This window comes from Bombus pyrosoma, linkage group LG15 (genome assembly GCF_014825855.1).
Source record: "Bombus pyrosoma isolate SC7728 linkage group LG15, ASM1482585v1, whole genome shotgun sequence".
Taxonomy (NCBI): domain Eukaryota; kingdom Metazoa; phylum Arthropoda; class Insecta; order Hymenoptera; family Apidae; genus Bombus; species Bombus pyrosoma.
The window spans coordinates 2,438,743-2,464,560 of NC_057784.1; the positions used below are offsets into that span (position 1 = coordinate 2,438,743).

The window sequence follows — 25,818 nt, forward strand, 5'->3', positions numbered from 1 at the left end:
TTCCACTTACTTTGGTAACAACTGATACAGCAGTTCCTCGCATTTACGTTTTTCCTCGAAGTAGTCCGCGGTACGTTCCTCTACCAGAGTCTCCAAATTGGTTGCGTATTGTTCCATACGAGAGAGCAAGTTGTCGAGGATGTTGCTGCTCTCGTAGTCTCTGCAACGAGATAGAATTCTTTCTCTGCTCGTCGTTCGAACAAGCCCCTAATTGTTATCTCGTTGCCCGAGCAAGCGATAAGGCAGTGACAACAAAACAATGTATTTTGCAAAATAGACTTTGTAGTATCGCTAGTTTTGGAGAAGTTTAAGCGCCGGGTTGGAACTTGTCTCGAGTTCGCTACATTCGATCGCGAACAAGTTTCCAGCTATGCATACTCGAAGATAGTCCGTTTAATTAATTGTTCTTGACGCGATAAACGACTAAATATATTGCATTTTCTACGAGAATTTTATTTCAATAGAAAATATTTGTTGGAAGGTAAAACGTTTGTTGAATCAATGTTGGTAGCCTTAATTGCAATTATCATAATATTCAGGAGCACGTGTGTGTTACTTCTAGAGTGTATTTTTAGAAGTTATTTCACTTATTCTACTAATCCTTGTATAATACCTTTTTGATTACAGAATTCTATCATAGAATTATCTGAATTATCGTCTCGCTTCTGATATCTTTCCTTGTTAAAGCTAAAATACACGATATATCTGTCATTCTTTCGTTATTGCAGACTAGTAGTGTCGGGTGATATACAACGGATTTTATTATTCTGTGGAAAGTTCAAAGTTGAATCTTAGCTGACCCAAATAATCCCTATCTTATTTTAACGCGTTGCCGCGACAAATGCTGATCGTTTGTCCAGCCTCGTTTACTTCTTTCCTGCCAAAGAAAGAAAGACTCTTGTATCCAAGAATCTCCGCTATGCGAATTGGCAAACACTTTTAGGAAAAGACTGTAGCGTGATTCGACACGAGAGCTGACAATTATGTCAATATTGGAAGAGTAGCTGACGAGGGCGAGAAAAACCAGAGACCGTACAGCCCCGTCCACAAGCGTTAAGACACAGAGGGAACGAGATAAATCTGTCCAATTATTAGACAAACATTAAAATTCTCAAGAATTATTAATCGCGTCGTTCGGATTCTTTACACTTACAATCGCATTCTTGGCAAAGAATTTACAGGCTCAACGTCGTAATAAAAATGTCACGTTAAAAAATTATCGTTCACAGCTTGCAAAGATTAAATTACTTACAGGGTAGAATTTTACTTATCTGATTGTACGTTTAAAAATAATCCTCGACTAAGAACTTTATACTACTTGTCTCAACGTCTCCTAGTCTTCGTGCTTTGAATAAATCTCGCAAGCAGCGCCCACTTTCTCATACATACTCTATCTAATAAAGTTAAACGTTTTCCTCGTCTATATCTACTCTATCTCTTGATCTCTGTTTTAGTCGATTTTCATATTACCATCACGTTGATATTTTATTCCTGTATTAATGTCAAGTAAATACTTTACGCTTCTCCATGTCTCATTAAGTTCACAATTATGTCCGTATTAAATTTCCTCCGCGCAGCTTTTTATTTTTCTCTCTCGTTTCCTTTCGCCTCCTTCGTCTAGCGATCTTCTATTTTCAATTGCGTTCGGATCGAGCTTTCTTCAACAAAGAATTATCAATGGGAACATCCTCTTATCGTCCTATACTCACTTGTTAATTTTCCGTATAGTTTGTTTGAGCGCGGGAAAATCAGGTCTATCCGCGGCATCTTGCGCCCAACATCGCCTCATCAGAGTAGTCACCTATACGACGGAATCGTTTGAGCGTTATTGCTGGAATTTTTGGAAAGTTTAAGAGTCGAGAAGGACTCGCTTACTTCTTCCTCGACGGCAGACTCGTCGATCGCAGGCCTCAAAGGAGAACCTCCGGTTCTCTTCACTCCTTCCACGATTTCTGAAACAGAGCAAGGGACAAGCTTGCGACAACAACTCGGTCATCAACGCGATCGCAAATTCCAATTTCGCTCGGTTTATTTATCTACGCAGGCATCGATTCGTCCACGTTAATTATTCGTGTAACAATTCGTTTCCGTTCATTCACGGTCGCGACTTTATACACGCCGCGTCTCATAACTACTCAAACCAACGGAGAATCGTTGTTCTTGTTGAAAATGTCGATCGAATATATTTCTAGTCAGATCTGGTCTCGTTTGCGTCCTGTACTTCGTACGTCGTAAGAATAGCAAATTTTAGGATGGTTTTTAGGATGCAACAATACGTACAAAGCGGTAACCGTAAAACCATGCTAAAATGTTCAATTCCTATTGCCATATAAAAGTGCATGGATACGATGCGACCGAATCCGGTTAGTCCGACCTCTTATGAATAAAATAAACGCAAAGTCGATACTTTAGGAAAGAATATCTTTTAAAAGAGTAGAGAAAATCACATCTTTCACGTAAACACTTGTCACCCCATAGTTTGATAAAAAGTCCGCCTCGATGATGTATGATCGATCGATAAGATGTTGGACTTTAAAATCGTTCGCATACGAGGAAGAAAAAATCGTGTCCTTTCTTGCGCGATCTTCGAACGTTTCACTTAACACGCATAGTACGTACATGAAAATTTTCTCTACAACGAGTGTTCAAATATTCCTTCGTCAGTCATTGTACGTACACACCACGCAAAAGTCGAAACTTTTCGATGGTTGTAGTTATGACACGCAGCGTAGTATACCGTCGTGCCGGTTCGATCGCTCCTCTTACTACTTAGCTGTCCGTTTCAGTGAAACGAGTCTTCCTTGGTCGAACGACTCTCGCCATAGCTCGCGTCGTTACAACCGAATGACTTCGTGTATATATATATATGTATGTATTTATCTTGCCAAAGAGGCAAAAGAAAAGGTGCAAGTAACGCGTGAAACAGTGGGAAAGGTTCGAGAAGCGAACCGCGTCGAATAGAATCATCAAGGGAGATGAAAACAGTTAACGAATTTCAACGAAGGACGAAAGGCGAATGGTAAATATTGAACCTACTGTGCCTGTACAAATCCTCCAAGAAGGCGTTGCAAGTTTCGCAGTTGAGGGTGCAGTGAGGCCTACGGACTTCGAGCAAGGGACTGACGGCCCTTCGAGGACTGGCCCCACCGTCGGGACTGGCGCCCGGCATCGCCAGTAACGTTAAACTACTCGTGCTCGACGTATTGCTTCTATCTGCCATTTCTTCTCCTTTTCTCATCTATCCCGATCGCTATATTTCTCTATCAACGACCCATTCGAATTCACCATTTTTCTCTTTCACCCCGCTATCTCGCTCACGCTGTCGCTCTTCACGCTCGCTTTCACCTTTCTCCCTTTCATTCACGCGATTACACACGCATCTTTGCGCCACCAAATAGGGGATACGATCGTTCGAAGCTAATTTCGCGCGAAACGTAGAGTATGAACGTAAACGCGATCGTTCCGAGTTCGTGGATCGTCGTTACAGGTTCTCGCGATGAAATCTATTTCGAATTACCAGCGAATTCTCGTACATTCCGATATTACATCGACGTCGAAGCTAAATTTCTCACGGAATTTTTAACATCGCATCGATCTATATTTAGGAATTTTCACCGCGATAAGAAAGAAGCGATTCTTGAATCACGAACGGATTCTAAACGCTTCCGATCGTCGTATCGGTATTTCTCGTCGTTACAAAGAGTGGTGTTTGAATTACGAACGAATCGTTTACGTTTGACATTGCATCGAAAATTACGAAATTGTCGTGGCGACGAAGACTCGGCGAAGACACCAGTGATTTCTATCAATTACAGAAGGAAGGAAGGAAGGAAGGAAGGAAGGGAGGAAGGAATTGTCTCGTTTCTCAAATTTCAATCCCGATCCAATTATCCGCTACCCAGTTAACTTTACAGTTACGACGGAAACCGTACGTCAAAGTTAGGCTCTTTTCGATTTACGAGCTGCTTCTCTACTTGACGGATTAGGTTTCCCCATTTTCTTTACGACGTGTTACGTCGTTAAAAAATTGAATTTCAACCTCGATGTAATTACTTTTTGCTCGGTTTGCTTCGCGAACGAGATGCGAAAATAATTGCTTTCTATCCGATCTAATACAAGAACTGTTTATTTGTTTTACGACGTTACATTTTTCCTCGCCTTCCAGCCACCCGGGTGCTTGCTAGCTTCTCGGAAAATTAAAGTTTCAATCTGAATTTAATTTCACTTCCTACCCAGTTAGCTTTTTACAGTCATCGCGGGAATCGTACATTCCAGTTACGTTCTTTCGTGGCCAATTTCGTTTCTTCGTTCGACAGGTCGTATCTTCTATTCCCCTGCGAGAGTTACGTTTTCAAAAAATTGAACCTTCCGCCATGTCCAGGCGAGGAAACCTCGGCACTACGAAATTTCGTGTTTACGCTAGTAGTAGTAGTAGTAGTAGCTAGCGATAGCGAAGCTAGTAGAACAAGCATCAAGCTATTCTCCGCTTATGCAACGCTCTGTTTACATTGACTTTTCGACGACGTTATCTCTCGTTCGAAAGAAGTCCGACGAATGGGAAGATCGTAGCCCCGTCCACATAATCGCGACCCTGATCGAACAAAAGGCACGTAGGTATATATATATATATATATATATATATAGGTCTAAAGGTATATACCGGTACTAGCGATATTCGTTCGATCGTAACTCCACTCTTTGTAAATGGAAACGAGCAATTTCGCGAGCCATCGGCGCGCTTTCATCGTTGTCTCGTCCCGTATGAAATAATCAATTAATTGCCGCGTCTCGGATACGAAATCAGGGTAATTGGCTGGCAAGAAGGAAAGAATGAAAACGGTGTGAAACGGAGAGAGACGAACGACGAGATTCGGAAGGAATATAGAGAGCGAGGAAGAGGGTAAAAGGGAGGGTGAATAGGGTAGGTAAGAGTTGAAGTAGGAAGGCGGTAGAAGGAGGGAGGCAAGTGGGGTTAGTTAGAGGGGTAAAGGGTTTGAATATCGAGCAAAAAGGAAAATCGGGCCGCGTAAATGGGACGGTCAAACGATTGGTAAACACAAGCACGTACCGAGTTAGACGCAGGCATGCAGGCATGCAGGCATGTAGGCACGCAGCCACACAGTACAGACACGCAAACTGTCGGGACACGCAGCACGCAGCAAGGCACGCGCGCACACACGTTTCTCCCCGAAGGGTTGTCGGTGAGAGACGGTTAATTAAACGGTGGTGGGACCGGCGAAACCGAGTCCTAGCCGCGTTTCGCGTACCGAAGGCCCCTCGATCCTATTCGCAGTGGTATTCTCGCGTCGATTTCACGTGTCGTCGGTCGCGATCTTCCGCTCGTCGCGAGTACACGCACGAGACGAGAAACGAAGATCGAGAAGAGAGAAAGAGAGAACGCGAACAACGAATGGGAGAAGAGGGAGGAACGGAGAAACGACGAGGAAGCGCGCGTGCAAGAGCCGTGTACGTTCCAGGACGCGTGAAAGCTTCGACTGAGCTTTCAACCCGGGTCTCGAAACGTTCCCAGCCTACTTGTGGCACGTTCCATCCTTTCATCGATCCTGCCGCTCGCGTCGAAACCGAGCTTGCGAAACCTCGTAAACTTCGTTACCGATCGATCCGGCGCACGCCGCGCCGTAGCCCACACCGCTGATTCCCCCTTCTCTTACGAGCTCTCCCGTCGTTTTCGTCGTTCCTCGTGTACCAACGACGTGCAACCGACGCACAGCGTCGCGACGCATCGCAGTCGATACGAATTACTCTTATTCCCTACCGGCCGCGGCGATGGCGAACTCCCTTACCGGTTGATCGGTCACTGGCGTCGATTATGATTCGTAATAACGATCCAAGGGCTCATAACAGAAACGACGTCCGTTTATGCTTATCTGCCTCCGACAGAACGAGAGAATACTTGTTCCGCTAAGAACAGGGTACCTTTGAATCTGTTCCGATATATCTGAATTTATTTCAACGCAACGTTTACCAAACGTTGTCTAATTGCCGGCAGGGTATTTGTATTTATATCGCCTAACAACTATACTGTTTTTTTAAACGTCTATTTGGGCTAATCGTTACTCTGGATAATCAACACTTTACTTCGATATCGTTAAACTTTGCTGATTCGTTGGAAACATGTTATTTCGCTGATACGCCACGTACAGCATGAACGTGCTGTTCTTCAAATATTTGGAAATGATTGATGGAGAGCGGAGTTCTCTTGTTCGTAGCCAAGCGCCCCGAGAGAATCCTAATGTCTTTCTAATTCCTAATGGCTTCCTCCAAATGTCCCGTCAATCTAGTAAATTAATCAATATTTATCAGGCCGCGCGGCCGTTTCAGTTATTATTCGTAACGACCGGGCATTATGAATAACGACGTACTAGCCGATCGACCCGTAACGCACATACAAATTACGACGCCTAATAAACGATCAGTATACAATATAAATAATTGCCTTAAACATATAATTAACGCCATACGCGTATTATCGATATAACGGATAATCGACTGTATAGCAATTTTGTCAAACCAGCGAATTATATGTTTGCAATAAATGTCTTGTATAATCTCTCGATAATTATATCACGTCGTGTGTTATACAAAATGTTTTACATAACGCATATACCGCATTCGGGATATGTTTTCATAATATGATCGATAAGCTTTGATAAGCTTACGAGTATCGAATTAAATCATCAGGCTGCCGATTTATCACGGAGATTTTCATAGAATCGGTTAGTTTTTATTCGACGGCACGTAACAGATACACAGAACGGTTTTCGTAATATCCATTTCACGTCATAAATCTAACTTCTGTCTAATGCGTTACCCCTATAAAATAAAGAAATAACACTGTCGTATAAAGTTAAGAAATTTGACACGGGTCGTTCTTATTATCAGCCCTTTGATTTCTCTATTTTTCGACTTGTGGAAAGCTAGCGAATAATTGCAGTATAAGCGCGTGTGTCGTTTGCGAGGACGAAATACTTACCCTTCGGGGAGATATCACGGTCGTCGCCCAAGTAAAACGGTCCTCGGCGTACCACGATCTCGTGAACGATTATGGCGAAGCTGTACACGTCGCCCTTCTGAGTACCCTCCGGTGGTCGCCTTTCTATTCGCAATAATTCCGGAGCCGTCCACAGCTGCCCTGTACAAACAACGTTATTTTACGATCGTGCGACCTCGTGACACTGACACACACGCACACATATGCTTGCAAATGCACACGCACGTAAGCTGCTTCAGCGTAATACGCGGCCAAACTTTCGATGGAACGAGAAAGAAACACCGAGACATTAAGAAACATGCTTTTTCTTCCAGTTGATTCGCGCGCGCATCGGCAAACTCTCGCGTCGTATGGCCAGAATGCGCATTTTTCTGCGTCTACGATAAATTTAAAGATGCAGAAACCCACAGAATATAACGAACAGAAAGGTACAAGATATCCGAAAGTGGAGTACTCGTTGTAATTTTTAATGGACGAAAGAAATTACCGTTGCTACTACGTAGGTTCCATCTCTCTCGTTCTCTTGGTAAAAATTCGCAGCTTATGTAGATACGATGTTGCAGCACTCACCTCTCCAATAAGCGTAACTATCCTTGTCCACTTCCTCGCCGCAATTCGCCCTTCTCAGCTCGTGCAGTCCAAAGTCCGCAATTTTAAGCACGAACCGCGAATCGACCACGCAGTTGGACGACTTGAGGTTGCCGTGACTCTTCAGCTCGGACGCGTGAAGATACGCCATTCCTCGAACGATATCGTGGATGAGAGATCCTCGAAACACGCGGTCCAGTTTGATCTGATCGTTTTCCAATATGTCCTGTCGCGGAAGATCGACGAACACACGTTGAAAGTCGGAGCGGAATTTATTCGTCGGGTCGAGTCGAACGGTTTAGGGGAAGAAGTAAACTTTAATCTCGGCACTTTGATTAAATTTTTAATCGAGCTCGATAACAAATGCATGCTATGGATGAGCGGCTCCACCGGACTCGACTAAGTTAATCGCCTCCTACCAATTGCACGGAAAATATCCGCTATCAGATAGCTACATGTATTAACGGCCAACTTCTTTTATCGAATAACCTTCGGCCCGCGCGCACGCTTTTATTACGCCCCTGTGAACTGCCGTTTACGAGTATTACCAGACTTACGGAATATCTGACAGGCCATTAAGGAATTATTAAGCTTGTCCGGCACCGTAAACTGCAAAGAACTGCACATGTTCTACATAAAGTATTCAATGAAGATTTAATTGATCGTTTAACAAGGTTGAAATGTATCTACTTTGTTTACAACCGTCGTATCTCTCGATCGTTGTTTCAGTCAATTTTGCTATTTGTATTATCGGATTCTTAACTATTCAATGGAACCTACCATGTACAAATTAACGAGGAAACATCAAAGTGCAAATTTTATCTTCAAACAGTATAACAGGACAGATAATGGAACAAACAGAATGTCTCGATACGATGGCTACCGAATGAAAAACGCGATACGCGTGCATTATATTCGTAAGATCTACAAATCTAATACGAATAATATAAATCTAAGACGAACCTGAAGCGATCCTTTTGGGCAATATTCGGTCAAAAGACAGCAATGCGGAGGATCGACACAAGCGCCATAAAACCGTACTAGATGATCGTGCTGCAGGTCCTTCATCTGTGCGAACAGAACAGAAGCGTTATCGTCTGTGCTACGAAACTATGTCACATGCGGTGATTGAAAAACGAAACGACAGAGAAAGTTTCAATACTCGTAGCTGCAACGAGATCAATCGATTTTCAACAAACTTGTTGTTCGTTTTTTCAATCCACACGTATCTCGTTGCAAGTTCGAGAAATTTCCCAGTGGAAACGAGTACTTACCCTTTTCAATTCGAGCAATAGAGGCCGCGAGATTTCCACCTTATTCCTCGGTATCAATTTTATGGCCACCTTAGAGTTCTGCGACGAATCGTATTACACATATGTATTATCTTCAAAGATAATTCACTTTTACGCGCATTTTGATTTATAGTCCTGCGATTAACACGTTCGCTAACAGCATAACGCACAAAGGTCACAGAAAAGAAAGTATAGATAAATACCTGTCTGTGCGTTCTTTTAACTTTCATGCTACCTTATTTATTACTTGAACTCGGTTCTAATCTTCAAAGTCTTTGAAACTAGGCATTTTCAGACACAAATGCTTTCACACTGTCGTATAGAGAATAAAGAAACACCTCGATTGGTATATAGAAAAATATATAGTTCGATGTTAAAAAATATCAACAACCTTGTCATCTTATGAAATAATCATCGGGAAAAGAACATTTGTTACACGCGTCCCTTTAAACGAAGCAATCTTGCCACAAAGATATATTTAGTAAGACCATAAATAACAGATACATTTAGGCGTTCCTACGTAAACTGCATTCTCCGTTAGACGAAAATATAATGCGAGGACACTGTGATAGCGAACGCGTTAATAATTTTAAAGCGAGAAGTTTGAAAGAGAACTGAAACGAGGAAAGGAATGGGAAAAATGGGAGAGAAAGGGAAGAAAGAAAATAAGAAAAGTGAAAAATAAAAGGTTGTGTATACATATATGCGGATAAGGTGACGCATAAAGTATCTAGAGACGCGTCGCTTTACCGTCAGTAAGGTCGAACCTTGTAAATTCCCGTTGGGACATAGACGTTTCTATCTACTCCACCTGGTAAACTGACGTTCTCATCCGAGTATATAGTCTGTAATGAAAAAGAAAGATATTCGCTTTGGTTTGATTCGTTTCCAGTTGGATCTGGTGCAGACGCATCCCGCGAATATTTCTCAAATATCTCTGACACGAAGGAAAATCCTATTTGCCACCCAAGATAGTGTAAAAATAAAAAGAATTTTCTCGTCAGAGTGCTGCATCCCTTCCGTATTACGGGCGGGAAGAAGCATAAAATATTTTTTTTTTCCAGATCTTCAATTTCCGATGAAAGTCGCGTTCAAATCGTGGAAACTCTAAAGGATGCACGAATTGAAATAAGTGGGCCGTTTATTTCGAAAACAGTATGAAAACAGAATGAAAAATTCACGCGCGCTTTAATGCGAACTTTTTACTTACGAACAATTTGTTATTTAAATCTTAAAATATTCGTGTGCTTTGATCAATCGAAATTTCGTTAATATCCGGAATTACATAATCATTTATTTTGAAAGTGGCGTAAATCCATTTCCTGTAAACTGCAGCCTGTTCAGAGACTAAACAGTAGAGGTAGTAATAATAATCAAAAACAAATGGTGTAGCGAATGTAATCCTAACTTCTGTATCTAACGCATGATTGCAGGTACGGATGTGAACTAGTTGTTTAAATGCGATTCAGCGATATACTAGTAAATTGTTATTGCATTTATTGAACCATCCTTATTATTGAATTAGACTGTTGTAATTAAATGTAATTACGTTTAAATTATTATTAAATTAATTACATTTATACGGAAGTTGGTATCGAAGTAGGAATTTATCGTATAGACATTTATAAACAGAAGCGAATTAAAGCGTAAAACGTGAATTCTAAATAATTGAAATTTAATGAATCGTACGATTCAACTTTGAAAAAGTGATGATGCGAGTCCGACATAACTGAACCCTGACACCAAAAAAGTCTCCAAAGAAACTATTTGTTCGATAAATTTACACCCACTTGAACAGATAGAGACGCAGACAAACCGAGAATATCTCATCAGAATTGTTCAATCGTCGGAGACGCAAACACTTCAATATTTCGAAACAAAGGAAGATGTATTTTCACCACTTTCAGAATAAACCATTAATATCAAGGCATATAGATAACGATTGTTGCATCAAAGCGAGCATATATATTCATATACAAGGTATAAAATATATAAAAATATATATAAAATACTATAAAGTATGAACGAGATGTCGGCTGACCGACAAATAGCAATACATTTTCAGTATAAGATAAAATTGTTTATAACATAAAAAGTATGCAAGCAAAATCTTTATACATCTACTTTCTTTTTAATCACTTTAACGTCTAGTCGATTCTACAAGTATCTGCCACATGTATTTTAGAATATTTGGAATAAATGTCTAAATACTCCTGAACAACGGTAGATAAGAATTGCGCGCTGTTTCGTCATAATACAAATATAATGCAGTAATAGAATATTTCGTATTCACCAGTTGACTACCGCGCATCTTGTTCGCAATCAACGAATACATGGATCCTCGCGTTTTTGCATTCGGTACGAAGATAATGTCGTGCCACTGCACCTTCCACGTCATGGAGGCTATTTCCGCTTCGAGCTTAAAATGCCTGCAAGAGGAAAGAAATAGAGATATACGTTTTCCGCTACGTAGTTGCTGAGCAACGATTCGGATAGTCGATTTGGGGAGAGCTGTAGGGAAACTCGTTGGCTTTTCAGCTCGCGAGTTGATCCACTTAACACCCTGTTTAGTATGTGAGAGTTTAAAGGCGTTCTAAGCCGCTTGCTAATTCGCGATTTCTCTAGGGATCTTGAAATTAATAGGATTACTAGGGTAGGAGAACGAGGGCGAGTGCTGTTTCGTGATCGGAGATAGAAAAGCGATCGATTAATCATGGTGCGCTTACCTGTAAATGAAGGCCGAAGCAACGGCGAGAACGACGACGATAGAGCTCAACACCATCGAGAGAATAGCGTGTCCTGGTAGAGCTACGGAGAAAGAAGAGAAGCAATCGAAAAGTACGAAGCACGAGAACCGCGTAGATGTAAAATTTCCCATTAACGTCAGAATGTTCATGAATAATATTAAAAGCTCGGACGATATTATTTCCTTCGGAACGCCTTGAGATGTAAAGCACACATGCACATATACGTTTCGTATTATAATAAAGATCTCTATGTTTACACGTACGTCTGACGCTTAAAGGAAATTTTTGCTTAAAGAGATATATCCATCCTGAATTGTTTAAAAATAAATTTCCCACTCCCTTTTATGAGAAATTACAAAACGAGAAGTTCGGATCTTTTTAACGATACTAATGTCGCTTTTGAATTTACTCTCCGATTCGCAGATTAGAATCTATCACCTAAAACACAGCTTAGAATTTTTGAAAAATTTCGGTGATTACAAAAATGGCAGCAGATCGGAGAGGAGAAATCTTTTACCAAAAGCGTCATCGATCTTAAAGCTTTCCAAAAAGTCAAGTTACTAAGATGGAAAGATCTCCAGGATTAAATCGTAGAATAGATTGTGTAGAATGTCTCCTCGAAATTTGTACAGTTCTATCATCGTTTCCCGGCGAAACTGGTCAGGTCGGAAAACATAGTCGCAAGAAGAAAACGAGACAATATTCGAGATAATATTCTGCTTTAATAGATTTGAATAATGGACCCCTGTAACTCCATGGGAAATTTGAATTTTAATAAGCTGGTAGAATATTCTACGCATCTGAAACTTTAACAAAATCAGAGCGATGTATCTCTTTAACATAGTAACGCGAAGTTATGAACCGAGATGCAAATGACTTACAGTTGTCGGGACACAGGGAGCCGTCGAAGCCGCAGGTAGGTGTATCCGGTGGTGGTTCCGATCGGCCACCCGACCAGTGAATCCTTTTCCCGGCTATGTATTGCAACGTCTTATTGGCACCGTAGTAATTAGCCACAATCTACGACACAGACAATATTCTCGGTGACCGCGTTTTCGAATAGGCGTCTTACACGGCCAAATATTTTACCTCGAACTTGGACGTTTCCGGGTTCATGTTGAGAAGAGAATAGTCCGCTATTCGATCGCCGTTCTCGTCGATGTTCACATCTCCGGTTATACCTGTAACCGAGCGATCCGCGTCCATCGTGTGACTCGATAAACGTTGATACGTAACAATTAAGTCAGTAAGGATCAAGTAACGACACGTAAAAGTTGCGTAAACGTAGCATTATTAGAAAAACGTAAGAGAGAAAACTGTTTTTCGGGCTAACTATAGTAGCATAATTTACAAACGAACGTAAGAAAACCACCTTATACGAAGGTTCGCTCTGTTACAGAGAACGCAGTTTCTATAATATCAGAATCAACACGCCATAATTTTACGATATTTGATAAAGGATTAATAACGAAAATAACGTTAAGCGTTGGAAGAAAATTCATTCATAAAATTCAATGATGTAAACCAAGAAGAGAGAAATTACAAATAAAATGTTGTATGAACGCATCAACATTTTAGTCCTCGGTGAGTGGAGAAAACTGGATAAGATGGAAACGTGCGAAGCGGAAAGATAGTGTAAGAGAAAATCGCGGCCGCACCTCTGAAGCTTCTACCCCACATTCTTCGGGTAAGATTACCGCCATCCAAATTCACTCCGTCTGGATATTCCGGCAAGCTTTCCTTAAGTGCAAGGGCGTAAAGGAGCACTGCATCGTAGAACGCTGTTACGAACGTCGAGACCGAATTATTTCCAAACGTGAAGTTGTACTTGGTTTGCGCGAGACTTTTTACTTCCCTCGAAAAATTTAAATATTCGGCGTTATCAGGAGTTCGGGCGGTGACTGTTAGTAGCGACTGATAAGCCTTCCGGGCCTTCTCGTTCCTTTCTTCCGTGTCGGTTTCTACCCTCCATGGTTCCCTCGAGTTGTTGTCGCTGAAACGATCGAACAATGCTCAATGGCGTTTCTTCTTTCGCTTTTTTCCATTTATTCACTGTTATTTAAGTCATTCTTGATTACCGAGACATCGTTTCGAAGAAAGATAGCAAACGGTCTGGCTTCGATTTGGGTGAAACTTTGGAAAATAATATATATGTCGAGTTATCGTTGCAGTTAGGGGCGTTTAACGAACAGAATTTGACAATTAGCCGTGGCGACTAGATACTCGACATGCTAATGACAATAATCTTAGGTTCAATAACGAATCCACGGTCAACAGGATGGCAAATGCGCTTGCTTCTCCAAAGTCCAAGTAGAACTGAACTTACTCGTCCACAGTCCAAGTGGAACTGCCCTTACTTGTCCACGGTACAAGTGGAACTGCCCTTACTTGTCCACAGTCCAAGTGGAACTCACTCATGTACTTTTCTCTGTACCTCTCTGTACCCCTCGGGTCAACTATATTTTGAAGGAGAGCTGTACAACTACTTCATACCTATGTTAGGTAAAAACGTCCATCCCGTGACCGTGACTACGTTTAGCGACCAGATGTCACTTCGAGCCCGAGCCTACTGTCATAAATCTCGGGCAAACATACTCGGATTAAATCATAAACAACTACTTCTAAGTTTTATTATTCAAGTACAGCCATAATAAAAAGTCTAGACTAAAGTATCGGGGATTTTCCGAAAAATTCCAAAAGAAAGGCCCCGATGATCTTTCATCTCCGACATATATGTACATATTTTCCTAACTGCGATAAATCGAGTTTAATGACAAATTATCCGAAACCGATGGCGTGGCATATACGCCATGCAGTATCTCACAGCAATGATGGACCACAACACATACGTCATTGGTATTTTCAGTGGAAAAAAAAAGAGGTGCAGGAAATGTTTCGCGACAGGGAGACGGAAAAGTGCTAATTATTTTTGCAGTGGCTGCGGAGATAATCCAGCTTTATGCTTGGTAGAGTGTTTCGAGAATGATTTATATTACCCAAAAAAATGTATTTCGTTTAGCTATATGTTCAAATGTATCTTTGTGTTTCGGTAAAAATGTCATATTTCCTGCGCGTGTTTGTTCCGGTTTATGTAAGTATAAATAATGTTTGTATCTATTATATACACGTTGTATCATTTTTTCTCTGTTGAAACAAACATTAGTGCCTTTTTCGTGTTTATCTCTTTGAAATTTTAGTTAAAACGCTACTTTATTCGCATGACATACATGTTACGTCACGTGGTGATCCAATATCAAGATTATCGCGGATATTCGATGACATACCGTGTATGTCATAACGTAGTTTTCAATAAAAATCCCCTAAATCGTGTCTTTTTTTATTCTTCCATCGATTAGTTTCCCTTATTTTTTATTATAAACGCGAAAAGACTCTTCATTATTCGGCAGAGTTTGTTCAAAAGGAAGTCTCGAACGTATTAAGAAGTGAAATTGCCCTGCAAAATTCGAAACAAATCCTCGCTCGAAACGTCACCCAAAGCTTCGCCCAAACCTTCAGGGTGAAAGGTTAAGGGTAAGGTCGGTCCGTTCGTGACCCTTACCCTGTCAGTCGATCTCGATTGCGACACCAAAGTCCGGATGCTTTTGAATAGTATCGTAGAGATATAAAAAAACGTTGATGCTCCTTTTTATCCGGCCGTTCCATTTTATTCTACTTTCCTCTGTTTCTTCGAGCTTACCTGGACGAAAGTTCTATGGAGAAGAACACGTATTCTCCGGAATCGACCATTCCCAGTTGCTCGGCAGCTAAAAGAATTTCCCTGATGGTTGTCGAATTGGCACACATTACTACAACTGAAACAAAGAAAAACCTTTTTACTTTCCCATCGTCTTCGCTGTGCCATTTACGTGACGAGACACTCTACCAATTCCAACCATCGTATTTCGCGCACCGAAATAAGGTCCATTCAAAATTTTAGCCCCATAGGATCCCGCGCACCATTATTTACAATGTCATTATTTTATCAATATCAAAGATAGGTATTCTTCTCAACGAATAGGGGAGACACGAGTGCTCGTCCTTCGTTTTTCAACTTTTCACGTTCTTATACGTCAAGATACAAAGATAGAGCGCGCGGGCGAATTAAAGAAACGACGCGTATAGAAATAGAAAGAGAACGCTGCGTTAAGGTCCCCTGTGTCCTCGTCTAATTTACGCATACAGCTTAGTATAATAAATACGTAAGTATAACAACGATCGACGATTAGACGCGGGCAAAAGGAGCCTCCACGCAGCGTTCTCTTCATATTGCCGTATCGCAGCCACTTACACGGTGACTTACGAACCCGCGTACTCTAACTTCATATCGCTCTGTTTCTATATCTTCAGACATTTTTCTTTCAAATTTCAAAACGAGTTTATCCTCGAACGGTAGGAATGTAACGAGCGAGTTCTACTGCCTCGCGCGTATAAATTTGCTGCGACAGAAGAGTAGAAATTTGGAAAAACGTTTCAAGATAAACGAATAAGACGGTCAGACGAATAAAGGAGATCGACGTTACTCGAAGCAATCTGAACGACAGGCCTTAGGCATAGGTTTCAACTTACTCCTGACAGACTTTGCGAGGAAGGTGAGCAAGTTTCGATAATCTTCGACGGTACTCGACTCCTGGTTGAAGTTTTTGTGAACCGGTGTCTGATTGAGGGCCGTGAAAATGGCACCCAGAGTGAAGTGACACTCGGAATTGCCGCGGCTGCTCGCCATCTCGTGATTATGATAAAGAAGTCCGACGATCTTCCATTCGAATCGCTTCAAGATATGTTTGAGCGCCTCGCCTACCAGTCGATGGGAACCCATCATTCTGGTCAACGTTGGATAGTGTTCGCCCTTGTGACGGAATGCCTCGGCCTGAGCACCCGCCGTTAAGACAGGAATACGCCATACGCCAGCGTATCGCGCTACTGGCGCGATCGCGTAGTCGCAAACAGGACCAAGGAAGGCATCTGTGTTCACAAACGTCCACGAGTTCAAAACCCACCCTATCTTTCTCGCCATCGGCTCTTCTTAATCGTCATTGAAATTACGACCGATCGGTTCGTCCACGTTTACGGGCTGTTAAAAGATAAACATGCGATCGTATCCTATCGCGTGCCCTCCGTTACACTTTGTAGCGTTCCGCTTAAACGTTGCTTCGTCTAATACCGTTAAAGGCGAATTGGACGTGAGCCGCGTCGAACAGAAAGACGTTGCAGTTAGCTTCATCGGAGATAAACATCGGGAATCCGTTTCTACTGGCATCAGCTCAGGACCAGAGAAACCTCGATATTAGACGTGGCAGTGTTATAATTGCGTAACGCTTAAATCAAATCAACCTTCGTTTCTCTTTCACTCGCACTTCCGACGAACGAGCGGAATTGAACGTAAGAGCGGAAATTCCGTGGTCGTTTGCCTGCCCATAGAGAGAAGTCGTGGGAGTACCAGAGTATTTCTAGTCTGAAATGAATTTCTATATAAATTTCGAAATAGAAAGCCTCGCTTTCTTAATCGTCTTGATATCGATCTAGATTCGTGCGCCTCGTAATTATCGCCCACTTTTTTTTAACGCCTATACATTAGACGGGATTTCGTATGGCGCAATCGAAGTTGAAGGTCGCGTTGTTCAGAATTACAAACATTGTCACGTGTGTGAACCGCCTGATCCAGCGATATAATTTCATCAACAAGTTTCGCTCTACTTCGTCATCCAGCTTTTTGCTTCTACTTCTCCTCCCTTCCCTTCTTTCTCCTTTTCTATTTATACCTATCTACATGTAGCTACGTACATTTATTTTTATATTCGTCTTTATCTTTCCTTGTATAACCGAGTGAAACGGTAATCTCCTCGATCGTATGGTCTTGCAATACCATTTGCAGTTTACGAAGGAATTTCTTATCAACGGTAATTCTACGAGAGATTTCGTCCAGCTTGCGATCCGAGCTGAGATGCGAAAGCGTGTTATCGTAGAATGCATATAAAAGGATCGAAGAGCATAGTGGCAAGACGCAGAGATAGTTAGAGGACGGTTCGGTATCTACGTAAGTAAACGGCAGAAGATTAATGCTACAAAGCGGTCGTGAATTTCGTGGCCTGTCGAAGGAGTGATGATCGGCAGACGGTTTGCACGCAACGTAAGTTCGATCGCGATTGATCCTTTCACGATGTGCAAAAATCATACTGAAAACAAAATTATAAAATTCAAGACTTACGGAGGAATCGTCGTTTTGTCGATAAGATAAAAGCGTTGTAAATGTAATATTATTTCATTATAATATTTTATTATAATATTATTTTTCTCCGGCAGAAGGTAATTCGATCGGAAAGTTTGGGAAAGGAATATCTGCTATTATTTTGCTCTAATAGAATACCATAACAGAAGAAAGTGGATTTTTAAAATACTAAACTGCATTAACAAAATTGGTGTTCGTAATCGTCGAAGCTTGTGGAAGCTACTTTATTGTTTGAAAACCTCTTCATCTTCGGGTCGTTTAATTTTCTCTAGTGTTAAGTCAAACGAAGAAGATTCCTCCTCTATTGACAAAAGGAGCATCGATATTGTTTCAAACAACGAGCGAGAATAATCTAGTTACAAATTAATTGCAAGCACCGTAATTTGATTGTAAAATGCACGCATATAATGTATTTAATCTTTTAAACAAAATCGAAAATCGAAACGAATATAACTTCCGACTCGATAAATAGGTAGCAAATACGCTTCGTATTATAAATTTGCCCGATATAAATTTAATTTGGAAATTGCCTAAAGCAGTTCCCCCGATTTTTTATTTACAATTATTCTAGAAATCGCTAGATCGAAAAAAACAGGATAAGCATCTCGTATACCTATTCTCCTCTCTGCTATCCTTGCCAATTTATCGAAATCTCTTTCATGCTGCACCGTAAAGAAAGATAAACACACGTTTCGCCTGACTTTTATTCACATTTTTAATATCGACAACTCGGTTTATGGGAAAAGTTTTAAAAAGTCATCGCGCGCTGTAGTTTCTAATATCGTATCGCAAGATGTTCGTAGGCGATGAAAGAGAAAAAATATGAGGTGCGTACGATGCTCGAACAACCCTAAGTATTAGCAAGTATCCACCGTGACGAATAATGAGGGAATTTACGCGTCGACGCGGTACGACATAACGCGGTCACCGCTACGTGGTAAAACCGTGTTTTTCTCTCTGAACGTCTCGTTCGATCGATACGACGCGACCAACGAAACGCGTTTTACCTCCGATACGGAAATTCAAGCACAGTCCGCGTATTCCAGAATGTGAACTCGAATACGTGTACTAAAACGTGTACACGCAGCGGAAAGAATGGTCGCTGCTGATGATTTCCGCCTGTTCGATCGAGACTGTTTTACTGCTGCTCGTCACGTAAACACAGCCTAATACGACCGCTGCGTGATACGTACGACCGGCCGCACACTGCCATATACAATGGATAAAAATCAAAACGATCGTTGTTCGGTTTTGATGTTCTTGTTCGATGATATCGTCAGTCTGTAGGCAAATGATACGAATACAGAGAAACAGTGTAAATTCGGAAGCCTGTTCAAACATGAATGGACTATACATGATAAACACGAATGCTAAATAAAAGATACAAATGCGAGTAATAATTCACCGAAGAAATCGATAGAAGATTAGGAAAGATCGTTTGTCAGTTTTCGTCGGGTGGTGTTTGTTACACCTTCGATATTGGGAATTTGAGCTAAGATACTACAATTCTAATTTCCAATTAAAAGATTTCTTTCTTTTCAATCTCTACAAAACGATTCAAATCATCCTGCGATTTTTATTTGATACTGAAACATATTGTTTTATATTGCTACGTAATCTTGTTCCTGCTACAAGCTGCTACACTGGATGTTCTCTATTTTTTTTTCTTTTCTTTAGTGAGACCACGACTCGTTGGAAGCCTGTTCAAACCCGACTAGACATGATCGAAACGATTACTAAATAAAAGATACAAATGCGAGCAATAATTCACCGAAGAAATCGATAGAGGAGTAGCGAAGATCGTTTGTCAGTTTTCGTCAGATGGTGTTTGTTACGCTTTCGATATTGGGAATTTGATCTAAAATACTACAATTCTAATTTCCAATTAAAAGATTTCTTTCTTTTCAATCTTTACAAAACGATTCAAATCATCCTGCGATTTTTATTTGATACTGAAACATATTGTTTTATATTGCTACGTAATCTCGTCCTGCTACAAGCTGCTACACTGGATGTTCTCTATTTTTATTTCTTTTCTTTAGTGAAATCACGACTCGTTAGAAGCCTGGACATCCGATCACACTGATTCCAAGAAGATTTTCAAAGTTGCAGAAAAACTCTGTTTCGTGTTTCTTCGCTGAAAAGAATGGAAAGATTGGTACCCGACATCGACGCTATTTACTTAAACGTTACTGTGTGTGGTCAGACAAACGAGTCGCCATGTATCAAGTTTCAGGAAAACCGCACATTGTACGCATTTTTCTACCTTTGTCCGGAATTCTCATTCAAATGCGGTAATATGAACGCGAGAACGTGGCCTGCGAATTTGACTTACGAACGTATTCAACGAGTTTTGATTTTTGTCCCAAAAATTCTCGTTCAAATGCCGCACTGAAAATCGAGTAGAAGAAAAGAAACCGTCGACACGTTTGCCTCCGTACCGATTTCGATTGATTTTCCGTATCGTTTCGACACGTTTAGGTGTCGAGCCAATTTGACGACATAGACATCGTTTCATTTTCTTAATTTTTTAAAGCATTTATAATATTTAATTACATATAATATAATCTTGAAAGAAAAGCAAGTAAAAATAGTTTGTTTCGATATTTTTGCCGCAATGAACGCGCTAGATCGAGCCTTTGCGGTCGTATATCTGTCTTCAAACTCCAAAGCACTTTTATCGTTCCAGTCGTATGTCTACTCTCAGCTGCTAAAGCAAAAAGCCATTCCGATTGTACATCATGCCGACAGGGGAAATTTCTCAAGCCAGAAATTCAGAAATTACGAAAAGAGATACGTCGAGCACGTACAAACTGTTGGTACTAACTATTACCCTTCGTACTAATTTCTCAGGCCATCTCGTCAAAGAAACGTTTCCTCGCAACGTTTAATTAGAAAATAATTGTCATAATTTTCCGAATTGCCGGCTTAGAGAACTTCCATCGTGAGATAACGTGCTTTCGAAATAGAGTTCTAAACGAAAGGTATCTTGTCGGACACCGATGACCGACAGCGTATTAAACCAGCTAACGTTAGAAGAAAATGACTCATCCTCTATAGTTATCGCGATTCGAGGCACAGAATGACAATGATTCGGTTAAATTTGCGGTAGCAGATGGAGAGGGAGAGAGGAGGAAGGCATCGCTGTACCAGAAGAGAAGTAATTAAACGGAATTGAGAAGGTATTTAACGACCACGATGCGCTGTCTTTTGAAACGACTATCCGACTGCTTAAAAATTCGAGTTACCGTATTTACTTTCAACGGCGTTTCGCGCTGTGTATTTCGGCGGGCACGCGATTATTCGCGTTAAAGTTTCTTATTCCTCCTGCGGAATTTTGTTGCGTTTCCCCGCCAATTTATATTTTTAAAACATTCTGAAACGCCTCTATCTTCTCTCGATATTCGCATTCGCGAACATCCATCTTATTTGGCGATAATTCTTGCGCGACTTGTGTAACGTTACAATCAGCTGGCAGCCAAAGTTTTTGTATTTATAGCCAAACACGTTTATCTTTTCGATTATACTGTTCTACTGGATCGAGCGGGCAACTGCACCGAGCTATAACGTTAAATTGGTAAGAGACGGAGGAAAGATTCCTAAAGAAAAATTAAGCGGTTTCGAGTGGCGCATGCAGGTTTTTATCGCCGAAGGTGGAAGCGCTTCAAGGATCTTACGGTCTCGTCTATCTCTTCGAATGGAAGTACAAATACAAAAAAGGTGTATTAGATTAAAAGACACTTGTCCTTCCTTGTTTCTCATACGATAGGTTTTCAAACATTAAAATCGAAATATCTTTGAAACTAATCATTTTCCAACCCAAGTGCCGTAATATCCTCTCTCTTTCGTAGAGAGAAAATCTTTCTCATAAAATCTTTGAAACGCTTCCACCTTCGGAAAAGACACACGTACGCCTGATACATCGCTAGAAATTAATTAACTTCTTCTACTGAAATCTTTTCCCACCTCCTACCATTTTCGCGTTATAGCTCGGCCAAGTTGCGTGGGACACCCTATGTAGACCACACATAGTGCAATCTACTAACTGGAATAGTTAAATGTCAAGTGATGTTAATTGCACTATTCGCGATCCTAAAATCAAATTACACAAGAAGTTCCTTGATTTTCACAAACAACAAAGGTTTCGATCGAAATTGCACGGCAGCGGTGAAATTATGACGTATCCAATCTGTGCAGAGAATTTTACTTTAGCGAATTACACGGCTCGACAAAGGGAAGAGAAGCGAGATTTTCGGTTGAGTGGCCGAGGATGAACCTCGGTTGTTGTTTCATCGATGGTCGATGGTTAAACGCGCGAATGTAGCTGATAATTAGCTATAGTAATATGACGTCAACCGAGCACGATGTTCGGTCCCTTTCCGCTCTGCGGTTCGCCACGACCCTAAACGTCTACGACGAGACGTGCGACGATTAACGGCAAACGATGGTTCCAACGGAGGAGGCAGCGGACGCGCGACTCGATTTCCGCCGGCACGACTCGAATCGAGTCATTGTAGAACAGCGTGAGATGATCGTTGTCATCCGATAACGCGTTCCACGATAAAACGATCGGTGAGTGTACGAGAAAACGTGGTGACGGCCGAGTGCGTAAACAATTCTAATTTTAGAATCCGCGATAAGCGAATCGGTCGAGCGGAGCAAAGACCGGTATTTCTTTGAGAAATCCAATTCAAACTTTAGTTTGGCTAGACAAACTTCCGGACGGAATGGAATTCATCGAATAGAAGAGAGTGGCAAGGAGAGGAAGATCGGATCTGTTGAACGGAGCAAGTCGCTTGGCAAATGCGGCACGAATTCGAACGGGCCGAAAGAGATATCGAATTGGTGAAATAGTACGGCGGAAAACTGGAGAAAGTTACGGAAATGAAAGAAAGATAACGACGAACGACCTGCGGTCCGGTTGATGTAAAAGTCGAATGCGGCCAAGGGTCCCTGGATGCTGGAGCATTTCGAGTCCCGATGATCGACCGTGATGTTCCATCCTGGTAGAAGTCCCTTCGCAGAGCTAACTGCTTTCACCGCGAGTAGAACAGCTGGCAGTATCCTCGGCATGCTCTGCTCGTGTCGAGGATCAGCCGGCGCTATCACTGCCAGTCTCACCTCCTTTTCGAACCGTGGTCGCGTTTCAATACACTTCGCAGACTGAATGATTACCGTGTTATTTGCGCTCGCGCTAGCACATATCGTTGTCAAAAACAGCGTCAGCCTCACCGATGGAACGCTTCCGCGCCTTTGCATCTCGTTTCGATCGCTACTTTTTCAATTTCGTCATCCCTGCACGCGACGCGCAACACGCCCCAGTCCGTTTAATCTCGTTGTTCGCGAATTCGCGCGCTGTCTCTTCGCAGCGCCGATCGACCGTGCATTTTCACCCCCTTTCTTTTCTTACTTCTCGCTCGGAGATATAAAGGTGTCCACGTCCCACCGACGGTATGATTTTCAGGCGCCAATTTCGCGATCGCGTGTTGAGATCGTTGATCACCGAATCGATGGTGATCAACGTGTCATCGCGAACAGAAATGCGTTCCCTTTCGCACAGAATACAACCCCTACTCTGTATGTCGTAGCGATTGCGCGCGCATTAGTGCCGAGCCGAGTCTTCGAAATTCAACCATGCCAACGCGAGTTCCATCATTCGAATCATAGAAAAGTCTATGGATTTAATCCATAAACCGGTTGAGACTATCTACGAATTTTCATTTCTCTGGTAATTCGACAAGTGTATGCTGCGTCTTTATAACGTTAACCACTGCGTAACTTAATGACTACCAGCGTACGTATAATCCACGGTACCACCTCTTTTGTACATTTCTCGATCTCTGTACAACGTTAATGACAAGTTGTAACGAAACTCACGGGGTTTAAAAAGTTCAAGTTTACGGAGAATTGGACGAATCGCGAAACGTCGACTAGAAGCGAGAACTTAAGAAAAAAAGAACTGTTCTCCCTCTTTTTCTTTCTTCCTTTCTTTTTAAAACAGTTTCAAGAGAGAGAGAGAGAGAGAGAGAGAAAGGGAGAGAGATCTTCTTAAAACGTCTTCGAGAGAATCGCAATGAAAACCGCGTGTTATTTCGAAAAAAAAGGAAAGCTTCGCGGGCGGAAAGAGCGAGCTTGGACCGCGCGAATGAAACTGACAAGCCAATCTACAAAGCTCTCCCGCTTTACTCCGAATCGCGACCACCACCGATGCCGGACGATCGTTCTCTTCCTTTTCCTCTTCCTCTGTTCGCTCCTTCCGTCCTTTTCCCCTCCAACACTAGGATAGAAGTTCGTACGTGCACCTTGCTGCGCCGATCGCGAAGATAGGTAGGAGAACGGTAGGAACGCATGCGTTTGAACTTTGCACATCCTCCACGTTCTGTCAATCGCCCTCTCCTGCCCTTCACTTCCGCGTGCTCTCGCTCTCCTCGCTCGCAGTATCGAACATTAATAATCAAAATTGGTATTACTATCGTATGGTACAGTCGTTACAAAGGCTTTCTTTCTTTGTCTCGATCTGAAACTTGGTACAGCGACGATAGAAAATTTGTACGTGTATACTGTGCATGCTGTATGAGGTATTTTGAAACATCAGCACTGTAATGAGACACGATTGTTGTTATATTGGTGTTATCGTGTAATGTCATTATATTGGTCAAATTTAAAACCGAATTAAAATTTGCAAAGTTATATATGGAAATTGTAAAATTGTATTCATTGCAACCACTTACACTTGACAGAGATCATGAAAATATTTGGACATGCAGGTGAGCCATATTTAGTGAGACCTTAATGCTAATCCTTAGCATCCTTAATGCTAATTACATGTATGTTAAAGACAATTATTCATGCTGTGAATTAAGTTTATACTAATTGTATGTTTGCTGTGTCCTGCAACTTCTATGTTTTTAAATGCATCTTCGGATTGCTCTCGTTACAGCGCTAACGAAATTGCAAAATGTTTCGTATAACACACAGAATATATGCATAAAAGATCTCTTTTTATATCATACTCTGTCACTGTATATCACGTAGCGCATTCGTTACAAAGTCTTTCTTCTCTCAAAATCTCCATTTCCAAGTCCATCGATGAAATCGGTCTGGTTTCGAGCAATTGATCCCTGAAGAATCGCTTGTGAACGACTTTTTAGAATAGCGCAGATAGATCATACGTTAAACGATCTACTTAAAGGTTAGCGACAAATTTAAATTAACAAATTTTAAGAAAATGAAAACGAGAGAATGAAAGTAAGAAGACAACTCGTCTTATCGACGGACGAAGAACAACGCGTAAATTATCGACAAAAGGTACGCTTGTTATCGACGGACATAACAGGATTCGCTGACTCATACCGCGTCGTTCAAACGCGAAACGGCAAATTCGCATATCTCTACAGATTTAATTGGTGAACCGGCAAATGGTGAAGAAAAAAGATAGTATCGATCAGAGTAAAAGCAATCGATCGTTGGAACCTTGTAACACTTTTGATGGATATCGATCGCGTGCACTTTTTACATTATTTGTTAAGAAAACGTTTAAATATAAACTTTGCGACGCGTCTATCGCATATCGCACCGTAACAGAGCAATAATAGAAACGCTTCAGCTTCGTGATAACGAGTTGTGATAACGCGCAGGAAACAATGCGATAACAGTGACTTCGGTTAATTGATACGGGCAATTAGATCAGCGATCGCACTCCTGCCTTCCTCGATCCTCCATCAAACATGGAGAAATTCTAACAACTGCGAACAATTGCAACTGAAAACAATGCACGACGAAACAAGATGACCTTCTGAGAAAACGTTCTCGAGGACAAGAAGAACGTTTCTTGTCGAGATGAAAGTCAAGGTACGCGATCGAAGCGTTTTGCCGTATCATATAGGTACGATCGCGTACATATTCATCTTGGCATAGGTTCAACAGTTTTCGGTAAAATTACTTCGTTGCCAT

At 41.5% G+C, this 25,818-nt stretch overlaps 1 protein-coding gene across 8 annotated transcripts in view; it reads right to left on the reverse strand.

Moving 5' to 3' along the window:
• The window catches only part of LOC122575443 (atrial natriuretic peptide receptor 1-like), a 37,920-nt gene that overhangs the window by 5,528 nt on the left and 6,574 nt on the right, over nt 1–25,818 (reverse strand). For 4 of the 8 annotated variants that reach the window (XM_043744362.1, XM_043744364.1, XM_043744363.1 and 1 more), the window contains 15 exons: nt 16,206–16,601; nt 15,337–15,451; nt 13,298–13,632; nt 12,729–12,820; nt 12,521–12,659; nt 11,619–11,700; nt 11,186–11,321; nt 9,660–9,737; nt 8,875–8,952; nt 8,564–8,668; nt 7,583–7,826; nt 6,995–7,153; nt 1,876–1,952; nt 1,710–1,801; nt 11–160 (listed from right to left, as the gene is read on the reverse strand). In XM_043744362.1, coding sequence (XP_043600297.1) covers nt 11–160; nt 1,710–1,801; nt 1,876–1,952; nt 6,995–7,153; nt 7,583–7,826; nt 8,564–8,668; nt 8,875–8,952; nt 9,660–9,737; nt 11,186–11,321; nt 11,619–11,700; nt 12,521–12,659; nt 12,729–12,820; nt 13,298–13,632; nt 15,337–15,451; nt 16,206–16,601 — 2,278 coding nt within the window. Of the gene's footprint in view, nt 1–10; nt 161–1,709; nt 1,802–1,875; nt 1,953–6,994; nt 7,154–7,582; nt 7,827–8,563; nt 8,669–8,874; nt 8,953–9,659; nt 9,738–11,185; nt 11,322–11,618; nt 11,701–12,520; nt 12,660–12,728; nt 12,821–13,297; nt 13,633–15,336; nt 15,452–16,205; nt 16,602–22,775; nt 24,260–25,818 lie in introns of those variants that run through there. The other 4 variants (XM_043744368.1, XM_043744370.1, XM_043744366.1 and 1 more) reach the window with 4 other exon arrangements.